A 13,222-nucleotide genomic window follows, 5' to 3' on the forward strand; every position below is an offset into this window, starting at 1 on the left:
TATACTTGAAGTAGAAAAGTTTGCACTTCGGACATAGTCGAGTGCGCAGCACGAGATACGTGATGAGAATGTGTTCGTTGATGTCTAAGGAGTTTTAACAAAAGAGAATTCACAAGCACCAAATAACAGGCGATATTCGCAGGGTTTGGCACAATATTAAAAATTAATGCTTGAAACTGTGTGAACAGCTCTTCAAATTTTAACTTGAAAATTTTTTATTGTGACAAGAATTTAGCCTGGTGCCATTAGGTCTTCGGCAAAAGTGGCCTGACGCCTCCAGGGCCCAATAGGCCTCGACTACATCACTGCTTATTACTGTGAAAATTATACAGCTTGAAAAGAAATCACAATATTTTTCATAAAAGATTGGAAAACTTTAACTCAATTTTATCGCTGATGTCATAATTTCTCGAAATGTTAGATAATACTTGTTTAGTCAATTATTAAAGTATAAAGGTTAAGCAGATTGCTGCTATCTCAGAATAGTTTTTTTTGCACTGAGAAATCTGTCAGTTTAAAGGTCGGTTTCGTTGCTGTTGAGCATTCACATACCCATGCAATAATTATATAAAGAGTTCATTGCGTGTCGTCAGTTTCACAATTTTTGTGTTCTTCTGGAATAAATGTTAAAAATCATGAACAATTCACAAGCATCGACATTAATTTTTTTATATCTTGTATTTTTAAGCCAGTTAGTAGCAGAGCCTTTAGTGAAAATATCTCAAGGGCTCCTTCAAGGAACAACATTTGTAACAAGGAATGGCAAAAATATTACAGCATTTCTTGGTGTTCCATTTGCAGAGCCACCTGTTGGAGAACTCAGGTAATAAACTCAGGGTAATATTCTAATTTTCACTACACTCAACTCTCGATATAAGACCAATGTCTTGAATAGCTTGCAGTGGCCTTGATCCTTACTCGGGGGAATGTAAACGTCATTGGCAATCAGTTCCAGGAATATCGTAAGCCGGGGGTCCTTATATCAGGAGCCGAGTGTATTTTATTTGGCCAAGTAGTTTTCTACTAATTCGTCATTTAATTAAAACTGATATTTTTATTATTATCATTTTTTATTTGCTAACTGTTTATTTTTCTAAATGATCATTCTTTTTTAATTAGGTTCAGAAGTCCTGTGCCTGAAAAACCTTGGAATGGAGTACGTTTAGCTAATAAGGATGCAAATGTCTGTCCTCAGGAATCAAATGGAAAAATCAAAGGCGATGAAAACTGTTTGTATTTGAATGTTTACACACCCCTACGAGAATTCAATATATCAGTAGTAAGTTTGGGAATAAAGTTAAAGCTTCTAAGTGCATCTTCATTCACGGAAATAATTTTTAAAATCGTTTTTCAAATTTCAGCCAAGCAGTAGAGTTTCGAATACAAAAATATATTGATTTTGAAGAGAACAGTTAAATTTTCAACCAAAAAAATAAAATGTTTAAAATGAAATTTAAGTTTCAACCGAGTATCTTAATAAAAAGTGTTAATTTTCAACTAAGACAAAAATCATTTTCAACCAAAAAAAATAACGAATTTTCAACAAAGTAGTTAAATTTCCAACGAATAAAAAATAAAAAATTTGCAATTAAATATTTAAATTTTAAACTAAAGAGACGCATTTTTAAATAAAATGATCAATCTTTAACAAAATGTAAGAGTTGATATTTCAAACTCGAAACATTTTAATTTTACATAAAAAACAGTGCCTATTAAAACAAAATGTATTCTAAATAAACAATAGCCTAATTAAATGAAATATATTTCTTACAATGAAGATTTATTTTTTATCAAAAAGGACGATCTTTCTGCAAAATACATTAATTTTCAACCGAAAAAAAAAGAAATGTTTGAATAAACTGGTTTAATTTTCAACCACAGATTGAATTTTAGATAGAAACGGTGAAATTCAATAACAACCAAATTCAACCTGGTTGTTGAATCCTAAGTCCAGTAGTTTAATTTTCAACCAAAAAGGATTAATTTTCAGCCAAAAATTAAATAGTTCAATTTTCAGTAAACAAATTTAATCTTTAGCAAAAAGACAGAAATTGTGAACAAAAATGTTAAATTTGTATCAAAAAGATGGATTTTCAACTTAAATTATGAATCTTCAACCAAATAAATTTATTTTTGACAAATTAGTGAAGCTTTCAATAAAAATATTAAGTCTAAACAAAAATTGTGACAGTTGATATTTCCGCCAAGAATTTTTTTATTTTCAATAAAAAACAGTTAATTTAACCAAAAAGATGTATTTTTTACCAAGAAGATTTTTTCTCTACTAATAAGGACGAGTTTTCAACCGAAAGTATTGTTTTCTCAATAAAGACGAATCAAAAATTAATTTAAGAAATACTTTACTACTTTTTATAACAGACAAATCAGTCATTTATCTTGATATAATCCGTTACTTTTAATGTTATATGTAATAATTTATTAATAGTTTTATTGATTTGCTAACATATAGGTATTTAGAAATAATTTCACTTTTTTAAACACAAATCAGTCACTTCTTCTGACTGAAAATAAATTATTACTGTTGATATAAAAAGTCGCTTTTAATATGATAATCATTTCAGAATAGTTTTCATCATTTACAAAAATTTAGTTATTAAGGATTGAGTTTTTTATAATAGACAAATCAGTCATTTCTTCTGATTAAAAATCAGTTATTTCTGTTGATCTAATCCGTGACTTTCAATGTGATAATAAATCATTAATGATTAATTTTTACGATTTACAACAATGTAAGTATTTAGAAATAATTTTGCTATATTTTTTTATAACAGACAAATCAGTCATTTCTGCTCATTAAAAATCAGTTAATTCTGTTGGTATATTTCGTTACTTTCAATGTGATAATAAATAATTTCTGAATATTATTAATCATTTACTAAAATATACGCGTTTAGAAATAATTTCAGTATTTTTATAACAGAAAAATCAGTTACTTCTACCGACTAAGCATGAGTCATTTCTATTGATCTAATTAATTACTTTCAATTTGATAATCGGTTATTTATGAATAGTATTAATCATTGACTAAAATGATGGCATTTACAGAAAATTATAATATTTTTTTTTAACTGACAAATCAGTGTCCTCTACTGACTAAGAATCAGTTGTTTCTGTTGATCTAATCCGTCACTTTCAATAAAGTTTTAAAATATTAGAAAACATTAAATAAATATTTAGTAAACAATATGTGATTTTTAACTTTTCCATGAATTCTTAGGCATCACTATATTATTTTGAATAAGTCCTATAAACATGAACTTATTTCAGTAATACTGAGCCAACTTAAAACGATTTAAGTTTTAAAACTTAATTAAATCAGAGAGAAACTTTTATATGATATTTCGCTTTTATTATTGAAAATAAACGTTTCATAAAAAAGAATCTAGCAGAAAAAGTTTTATTTCCTTATTCTCTACAATTCTGCATGTTCCAAAAATTGATTTTTCGATTTTGAAAATTTTCTTTTCTTGAGACGCTTGGACAATACTTTCACGCATGTCCAAGCGTTCGGCTGGATCTTGCACCCGGCCACTCAATTTATAATTAGTTTTAATCATTTACTAAAATATAGGTATATAAAAATAAGTTTACTATTTTTTAGAACAGGAAAATCATTTACTTCTACTGACTAAAAATCAGTCATTTCTATTGCTCTAATCCGTTCCTTTTTCAATGTGATAATCACCCAGTGGGCACAAGATTTGGCGACGTCTTTACGACATTGTTACGACATCTTTACGACAACTTTACGACATCCTATGTCCATGTCGTTTCGGTGTCTTTGCAATATCGTAAAGACATCGTCAGATCATACGACTCCTTTAAGATATCGTAAGGATACCTTAACGTCATGGACATAGGACGTCGTTAAGTTGTCATAAAGATGTCGTTACGATGTCGTAAAGACGTCGCCAAATTTTGTGCCCAATGGGCAATTATTTATTGATAGTTTTGAACGTTTGCTTCAACATATGTTGGTATTACGAAATAATCTCCCCAATGGGCACAAAATTCGCGACGTCTTTACGATATCGTTACGACATCTTTACGACAACTTCGCGACATCCTATGTCCATCTCGTTACAGTGCCTTAACGATATCGTAAAGATATCGTCAGATCATACAACATAATTACGATATCGTAAAGACGCTTTAGCGACATGGACATAGGATGTCGTAAAGTTGTCATTAAGATGTCGTAACGATGTCGTAAAGACGTCGCCAAATCTTGTGCCCACTGGGTCGACATTTCATGTAACTATTTTATGAAATCAGCCACATTAACAGATTTATCTGTTAAAACACCTTTGTGTAGTAGAAATTAGGGATTTTTGAGAATAAAATCCAATTTTGTAATAAAAATATACATAAATTATATGCGAGCAGGTGAACAGCGATTCTGACAGATCCTTGCTACCAGTAATGGTATGGATTCATGGGGGAGGTTTTTATGAAGGGAGTAGTAGAACCACTTCTTATCATCCATCATACATTCTGGACAAAGATATTCTCCTTGTCGTTTTGAATTATCGACTAGGAATTTTTGGATTTCTCTCAACAGGCGATTCTGTAGCTCCAGGAAATTTTGGATTGAAGGATCAAGTCCTAGCCCTTAAATGGGTCCAGAAAAACATTAAATTTTTTGGAGGAAATCCAAACAGAGTCACAATCATGGGCGAAAGTGCTGGCGGGGCTTCAGTCCATTTTCATGTACTTTCGAATGCATCGAATGGTAATCTGAAAAAATGTTACTTAAACCAAGAAATCAAATTTTTTTTAATTGAACTCATAATTCTTGTTTAACGTCGAACATTAAAATTAAACTATCAAATTGTTTATAACATTCGCGAGATCCCCTCAAACTTCCCTTTCTCATACTATCCCTCCTTTACGTTCCCGCATTCTCCTAATTCCCCCCTTCCTACTTCAACCTTTCCTTCCCCTTATTTCCCTCAATTCTTTCTTATCTACTTCCCCTCTTATCACTTCCCCTTACATTTCCCTTTAATTCCTATACTTGCACTCCCTTTATTACTCACCACTATTTTTACTGACCCTATCCTAATATCCCCTCACGTCTCCTAATTCCCCTCCCTTTATTTCCCCTACTTTCTCTATCCCCATTTTACATATTTCCACTGCGTCAGTTTGTGTTGTGAGCTGTTATTTGTGACTTTGAATTAGAAGTTGTTGTGACTTGTTGGTTGTGAGTTGTGAGCTAGGAATTTCCCCTACATTTCCCCTTAAGTCCCAGACTTACACTCCCTTTATTATTCAACACTACTTTTACTGCTCCTACCCTCATTTCCCCACACGTATCCTAATTCCCCTCCCTTTATTTTCCCTACTTTCTCTACCCCCATTACCCATATTTCCACTATATCAGTTTGAGTTGCGAGTTGTTATTTGTGACGTTTCAATTAGAAGTTGCTGTGAGTTGTGAGTTGTGAGTTGTGAGATGAGTTGTGAATGCGAGTTACAAATTCACCTTACCCAGTGGCCACAAAATTTGGCGAGGTCTTTACGTCATCATTACGACATCTTTGCGACAACTTTACGACATCCCATGTCCATGTCGTTAAGTCATCTTTACGATATCGTAAATATGTCGCATGATCTGACGGTGTCGTAACGATATCGTAAACGCGCTTTAACGACATGGACATAGGATATCGTAAAGTTGTCGTAAAGATGTCGCAACGATGTCGTAAAGACGTCACCAAATTTTGTGCTGACTGGGTTACTTCTCCTTCTTGGAAAAAGCACGACGGATGGACGGACACGCTACCTCACAGTGGGAACAAAATGACTTGTTTGGTTGAAAATACCGTGCAGTCCACAAATATTGACCGATTTGACCCAAAAAAATGTAAAAACATCTGATAAGATTTTTCATGCCAGTCCTTCAAGTTGGAAGCTTTATCACAATTTTAGCAGAATTCATAACAACTTTTTTAATTAGGAACTTCATGATAATTTCAGAAAAAAATTTATAATTTATTGTACAATCTTATGACTTTTTTAAACTATTTTATTACACAAATGCATTATTGGGGCATTTGTTGACGAAAAAATTCTTTTTTTTTTCAATGTCAGTCTTTTTAATTGAAACTGCGTGATAATTTCAGTAAAATTCATATTTAGTTTATAAATTATATGCATTTTTCTTAACAAATTTAATAAACAAATGCATTATCCTAAAGCTGCAGCTTAATTAAATTAAGGAAAGCAATGAGAGACTTAAGCTGTGGGCCTGAAATTTTTATTAAAACTTTCTAATCGAAAGATGCCCAAATAATACATACTCTAATTAAATTTGTTTAAAAAATCGTATAATTTATCAGCTAAGTATGAGTGTTAATAAAATAATAATTTAATCCTCAAGTGAAAAAAACTGACTTCACAAAAAAACAATTTTTCCTCTGTAGATGTCAGATAATACGTTTCTTTGTTAAATTCGTTTAAAAAATCATAAAATATCAGCTAATCATAAATGTTTCTAAATTTGCCATAAAAATCCCTATTGAAAAGTCTGAAATCGAAAAAAAAAGAATTTGCCCGTCGACAGATGCCTCATAATGAATTTGTTTTTAAAAATTGTTTTAAAAAATCATCAATTTGATCAGTTTGTTATACATGTTGCTCAAATTTCCATTAAGTTCCCAACTAAAAGGACTGGCATTGATAAAAACTAATTTTTCGGCCGGAAAATGCCAGAATAATGAATTTTGTTATTAAATATGTTTCAAAAAATCATAGGATTAATCAACAAATTATGAATTTTTCTAAAATTATCATAAAGTTCCACATTTTAAAAAATGACGTGGGAAGAAAAGAATTTCTCTGTCGAAAAATCCCTAATTAATGCATTTGTTGATTAAATTTGTTTATAATATTAAGAATAATAATCTCAAGAAAAAAATTTTCCATCTCTTTATTGTTTTATCCAAATTTCTTGCAATATAACTTACAAAAATATATAAATTTAGGAAAATCGTAAAAAAACATTCTTTGAACAAATGGTTTGTGTAGAATATATTTTTTCTTTAATATATAATATTGAGATTTCTTTAATTAATGTTACTCTTTAAAACTTAGGCGATTTCAAAAAATTGTATGTTGTTGACGAGCACCAGGAACATCAAATAGAAAAACGGCACTTTTTGTGGTTTATTTATACAAAAATTAAAGGCCTGCTTTGAAAATCAGACTCAATAACTCGTTTACATTTCTTATCAGCTTTTTTTGCATTTTTTTTTTGTCTAAATTTTTCTCTATGTTGTCTAAAATCAGGAATTTTTAAAGGTTTAAAAAAAAGAATACCTTCTTCTGAATCCTTGGAAAATTAGAAATAATGTTTTGTTTTGAAAAATTAAATGTGATAGAATTTTTTTTCCAAAAATAATTAATAAGAGTATGGAATTTTTAGGTCAATTTTTTTTATTGGAATCATTTTAAAAGATACTCGGAAAGCTTTGAAATTTTAAAAAGAATCACAAACAACTTAATCATCTTTTATGCAAATTTAATACAAAAGTTAGATATTTCAAAATTTAAGAAAAAAGTTTTTTAAGAATTTTGAAAGGTTTAAAAAAATTAGTTCTGATACATCAGGGTTTTAGGGCATTTTGTTCTAACTTTTTCGGCTTTGGTTTTGAAAAATTAAATTTAATAGAATTATTTTCAAATCCATTATTATCAATAATCAATAGCTTTTCAAGAATTTTGAAAGGCTGCACAATAATAATAAAATTCAGTTAAATTTTTCTGAAACCTTTTGCATGTTTTTTATTTTGAAATATAATTTTTTAAAGAAAATTTCTAAAAATTTCAAAACATTTCAAAAGATGTCTATAAATGCATTTAATCTAATTCAAGCTCGAATTTAAGTAAACAGACACTTTTAGCAAATGAATAGTTATTCGAAATTTTTATTTTATATTAAAAATTATTTTTCAGTTAAAATCAAAAAACTACACGCGTGCGATTGATACCACTATTCGAAGTAAAAAAAAACACTGATAAAAATAGAGACTCGAATTAAGACATTTAACCATGGAGTGTGGTCGTGCGGTCTCAGAGACCGCACCACGGTTTTGATATGTTGGTCTCTCACTCCTCACCCCCCTCCCCCTATCAATCCAAGAGGTTGCCGTAATTATTAGCTACTGTTTTCGTTGTACTTTCTCAGACGTTAAAAAAGAAATTTTAATTTTGATTTATTTCAAATTTATTTTCTTAAATTTGAATAAAAAATTGTCATTTGCTTTGTTATGTGTATAAAAATTATTATAATTCTCATTTTCTTCTAGGTCTTTTTCAACAATATGTAATTCAAAGTGGAAGTGCATTAGCTCCTTGGGCCTATCGAAAGAGAACCCCCTTTACACCTTTCCTAAATAATGTTGCTGAAAAAGTTGGCTGTCCAATCAGCAGCTCTGAAGATTTCATAAATTGCTTACGAAAAACAAGCGCTGATAAATTAATGAACGTACTCGAATTTTCGAAGGACAACTTCCCCATATTGGATTGGGCACCAACAGACGAATTAGAATCTGATGAAGCATTTTTGACAGACAGTCCTAAAAACTTAATAGCGCAAAATAGAATGAAAGATCACCCATTTATAAGTGGTACTGTTGCAGATGAAGGACTTTTAGTAACTTTCAGTGAGTCTATTTTTTTTAAACTTACGAAAAAAGATTATAACGATATACGAGGTCCGTCCGGAAAGTATCCGACCTTGTGCTCTAACTTCGTACCTACGCGGTGTGCAACTTGGTAAAACCGATAACACAATGTAAAAATGTCCCACCAATCACACAGTGAACAGAACCATTTCTGTTTAGTAGAACGGCTCCACTGAGTTGGGAGATCTATTACCCCGAACAGACCGTACAGCCTAATCAACAGTTTAACCCGTCCGGACCAAAGGAATAGAATGGAGCCTCTACAAAGTACCCGTAAATATCCCATTAGGTCCCCATTCGGTTCCTTTTTTAAAAACTCGAAAAAAACAGCCAAATCAACTTTTGATTTATTGAAATTCGGATTCTACGTTAAAATTCCCTATAGAAGGTCACGGAATAATCGCAATAATTTTTTTGCTCCGGTAAAAAGTTTTAAAATATATGAGACTCCTTCGGGTTCCTTGGGTCCGGCCATTTTGCACACGCGGCGCTTGCTACACGCCTCCACTCATGCGCAGTTTAGAACAATATAGCATCCACATTTCGGAGCAACTGATTTTCGTAAGTTTGGGGTAACCAGTGTCCTGAATCTGGAACGCAGGCCACGCCAAACCAAAGTACAGCGACTCTAACCGCTATCGCGATCTCGGGATTCCAAAAACTATTGTATTGGAAATTTGGAGCCAAGGTTAGTTTTTTGGAATTTGGATTGGCGATTGGGTCCTTTACCATAAGAATGCCTGTTCATCGCAGCTTATTCAGCAATATGTGGTAAAGCGTGGTTTCATGTTATTTCTGGCGGATACTTCCCGGATAGACCTCGAATGCCTATTATTATTTTCATGCAATGAAATCTCTATAATTGGTTTATGATTATACGAAATTCATTATAAACAATCATTAATTGAAAATGATTAGATTGCGTTGAAATAAATAATGCAAAATAATTGAAGGGCTCAATGTCAAAAAAATTGTTAAATTTATGAAAATCCGTAGAAATCATTCGAATTATTTTTAGCGCTTTTTAATCCCATTGAAATCTCTTATGTAGATCAAAATCTGTAGAAATTATTTTAAATTATTTGCAAATAACTAGATAATTGGGTTCTTTAGAAATTCGTTGAAATCCTTTAAAATTTGTAAAATCTCATAAAATTTTTTAAATACTTGGAGTTTCAATAAAATTCTTTAAATGTTGTAAAAATCTATGAAATTCATTTAAATCTTAGAAATTCACTAAATTTGTTGATATCTCTTGAAGTCTTCCAAACCCTTTCAATTTTTTTTAATTTCTTATATTTCTAAACAAAAATGGAATCCATGGAAATTCCTTGAAATTAAATTTTATTTATTTCCTCAAGTTTGTGGAAAATTCGTTCAAATCCCCTAAAATCCCTTGATATCCCAGTGGGCACAAAATTTGGTGACGTCTTTACGACATCGTTGCGATATCCTTACGGCAACTTTACGACATCCTAGGTTTATGTCGTTTCGCTGTCTTTACGATATCGTAAATAAGTCGCAAGATCTGACGATGTCTTTACGACATCTTAAAGACAGCGCAACGGCATGGACATAGGATGTCGTAAAGTTGTCGTAAAGATGTCGTAACGCTGTCGTAAAGACGTCGCCAAATTTTGTGCCCATTGGAATCTATGGAATTCTTAAATGTCTATTGAAATAAGTATAAATTCTTTGAATTTCGTTATTCAAACATTGATCTAAACTTATTATTTGAAGTCCTTTGAAGAAACGTCGAAATCCCTAGAAATATTTAAAATATCATGAAATACTTTAAAAACTCTTGAATTGCTTGAAATGTGAAATCCCGTAAATTTCTTTTAAAAGTCTTAAAATCGATTAAAGTCCCACTAAAACTCTCGAAAAATTTTATAACCCTTTCAAATCCCTTGGTATATTTGAAAATCCTTCGAAATTATTACTTATCCGCGAAAATATTTTAGAATCTCTTTCAATCCATTAAAATCTCTTGAAATCCCTCGCAATTTTTGGAAATCAGAAAAGCTCATTAAAGCCCTCGAACATAATTTAAATCAAACTCTATCACAATCCATGGAGATGGAAAAAAATCCTTTTAATCAAGTGAAAGTTCTTTGAATTCCTTAAAATCTTTCGAAATCCTTAGAAATTGTGTTCTGTTGAATAACGTCTGAAAATTCTGTAAATTCCGTTGAAAAGGCGTAAATTTTGTAAAACTTTCCTAAAAAGTCTGGAAATTCTTTAGAATCCCTTAAAATCCTCTGATATGTTTGGAGATGGTTGAAATCCTTTAAAATCCCCTCAAATGTTTCTGAATTTTACAAAATGTTTTTAAATCTGTGCAAACAATTTAAAATCCCTTAAAACGTTTCTAAATGTTACAAAATTTCTTAAATCGGTGAAAACAATATGAAATCTCTAAAAAACTGTTCATATTGCTTAAAGTCAGTGGAAATGTTTAAAAGTCTTGAAAATTTCGATGAAAAGTCCAAAAAATCTTGGACATGGCTCAAAACATTCTTAAAATATTTTACAATCCCTTGAAATCTACTGGTATTTTCCGAAATCTTCAGAATCCCTTAAAATCCCTCGAAACTTTTTGAAATCTTACCAAATTTTTAAAAATCCCTTAGATTCAGTTGAAATATATAGAAATGTATCGAAATCTTTTGAAATCCCATAAAATCTTTTGAAAAGCCTAACAATCTGTGATAGTCTCTCGAGATCCGTTGAAATCCAGAAAAATCCCTTAAAATCCTCTGAATTTTTTTTTAACTCATTTGAAATACTTGGAAATATTTCAGTGCCTTTTCAAATCTGCTAAAATGCCTCTAAATTTTTTGCAATATTTGGAAATCTCTAGAAATCTTCAAAAATCACCAAAAAAAATTTTAATCCTTAAGATCTTTGAAAGTAACAGGAGATCCTTTAAAATCGTTTTGAATATCTCAAAATCTTCTTAAATTTTTGAAAATGTTTGAAATCCTCTAAAATCCTTTAAAGTAATTCTGCAAATCCGTTGAAATCACTTTATATTGGTAATCATTTTTGGAACTCTGTAGAAATATTTTTAAAACCCGTAAAATTTTTAAACAAGCCTTTAAATCCGCGAGAGTATCCTGAGATCCATTGAAATCCTTTGTATCTCTGAAAGTAATTCGAAAATTTACAAACATTCTTGAAATCCTTGGAAGTATTTTAGTTTATTCTCAAATCTGTTAAAATATTCCATCAAATCTTTTTAGAAATTCTTGAAGGTCGTGAAATTGTCTAGAGATCCCTTGAAATTCTTTTGGAAACCTTTAAAATCTTTGAAACCCCCTTAAAGTGTTTTGAAAGGTTACAACATTTTCTAGAATGCTTGGCAATATTTTCTAATCTTTTGAAATTCATCAGAATCCCTCAACAGTACTGGAATTTTTTAAATCCCAGGAATAGTTTCAAATTTCACAAAATCTTTTTATGAGCCATCAAATTCGCGGAAGCCTCTCAAGGTCTGTTGAAATCTACGGAAGTCTCTCGAGATACTTTAAAATCCTTTTAAATCCCTTATAATCTTCGACAATTCTCGCATATCTTTGGAAAAATTTGAAATGATCAAAAATCCTTTAAAATGTTTTTAAATCTTACAAATTTTCTTGGTATCCGTGAAAATGAAGAAAAACCATAGAGATCTAGTAAAATATCATAAAATCTTTTCAAAAATCTCAAAATCGGTGGTAGTTCTTTGAAATTCGTTGAAATTCCGAAATTCGAAATCCATAGCAATTTTTTTAAATCTCATGAAATCATTTTAAAAGTCTTAAAATTGTTATAAATCAATCAAAATCAGTTACAATTCTTCAGAGTCCCTTAGCATCTTTCATTATACTTTTAAAAAGTCTATCAAAATCTCTTCAAATTTCTTGAGATCTTTCTCAATCCTTTGATTGATGTAAAATGCCTTTAAAGAATTTGAAATCTTACGATAAATAAATAACTAAATCATTTGTTTGTAGTTCCCAACATTTTTTCATCAATACTTTCAATATTTCCACATTATTTATTTCTATACTGACTTATAAAGAGTGGACACGCTGGGGCTTACATACATGGCGAGTTGAATGTTACCTGAATTGCACAGCAGCAGGGGAGAAGCCATTATACAGGGGTATTTTCATATTTCGCGCCTTTAAATTTGCATTCGGATCGGCCATTCGGCCAAGGCCGTGCATCTTCGGATCAAGTTCATGATAGTTTCCATGGTTGCGTTCGAAACTTCAAGCGGTTATGTTCAGATTCACCTGTTTTCCCTAATCGCTGTCAGTAAATGTAGGCAATGTCAATTTAAAGCTTACGCATGTAATATTTCATTCACTTTATTTAAAAACTATCCTGTGTATTCATAAAATACCTTTTTTATGCAGTACAAAGAAGCGTTAAATACCATTCACTCTTCGCTCACTGGAAGCACAGAATATTATTACTATTTTATAGTATTTGTCACTTAGCAGCCATTCTATAATGTTATT

General features: G+C 30.9%; 1 protein-coding gene across 1 annotated transcript in view; it reads left to right on the top strand.

Annotated features, from left to right (window-relative positions):
- Positions 1-540: 540 nt before the first annotated feature.
- Positions 541-13,222, top strand: part of LOC117180247 (esterase E4-like) — a 15,553-nt gene continuing 2,871 nt past the window's right edge. Inside the window, exons 1-4 of the mRNA XM_033372639.1 lie at positions 541-823; positions 1,120-1,279; positions 4,408-4,753; positions 8,334-8,690. Coding sequence (XP_033228530.1) covers positions 624-823; positions 1,120-1,279; positions 4,408-4,753; positions 8,334-8,690 — 1,063 coding nt within the window. The 5' untranslated portion in view covers positions 541-623. The remainder of the gene's footprint in view (positions 824-1,119; positions 1,280-4,407; positions 4,754-8,333; positions 8,691-13,222) is intronic.

This window comes from Belonocnema kinseyi, chromosome 9, assembly GCF_010883055.1.
Source record: "Belonocnema kinseyi isolate 2016_QV_RU_SX_M_011 chromosome 9, B_treatae_v1, whole genome shotgun sequence".
Classification (NCBI taxonomy): domain Eukaryota; kingdom Metazoa; phylum Arthropoda; class Insecta; order Hymenoptera; family Cynipidae; genus Belonocnema; species Belonocnema kinseyi.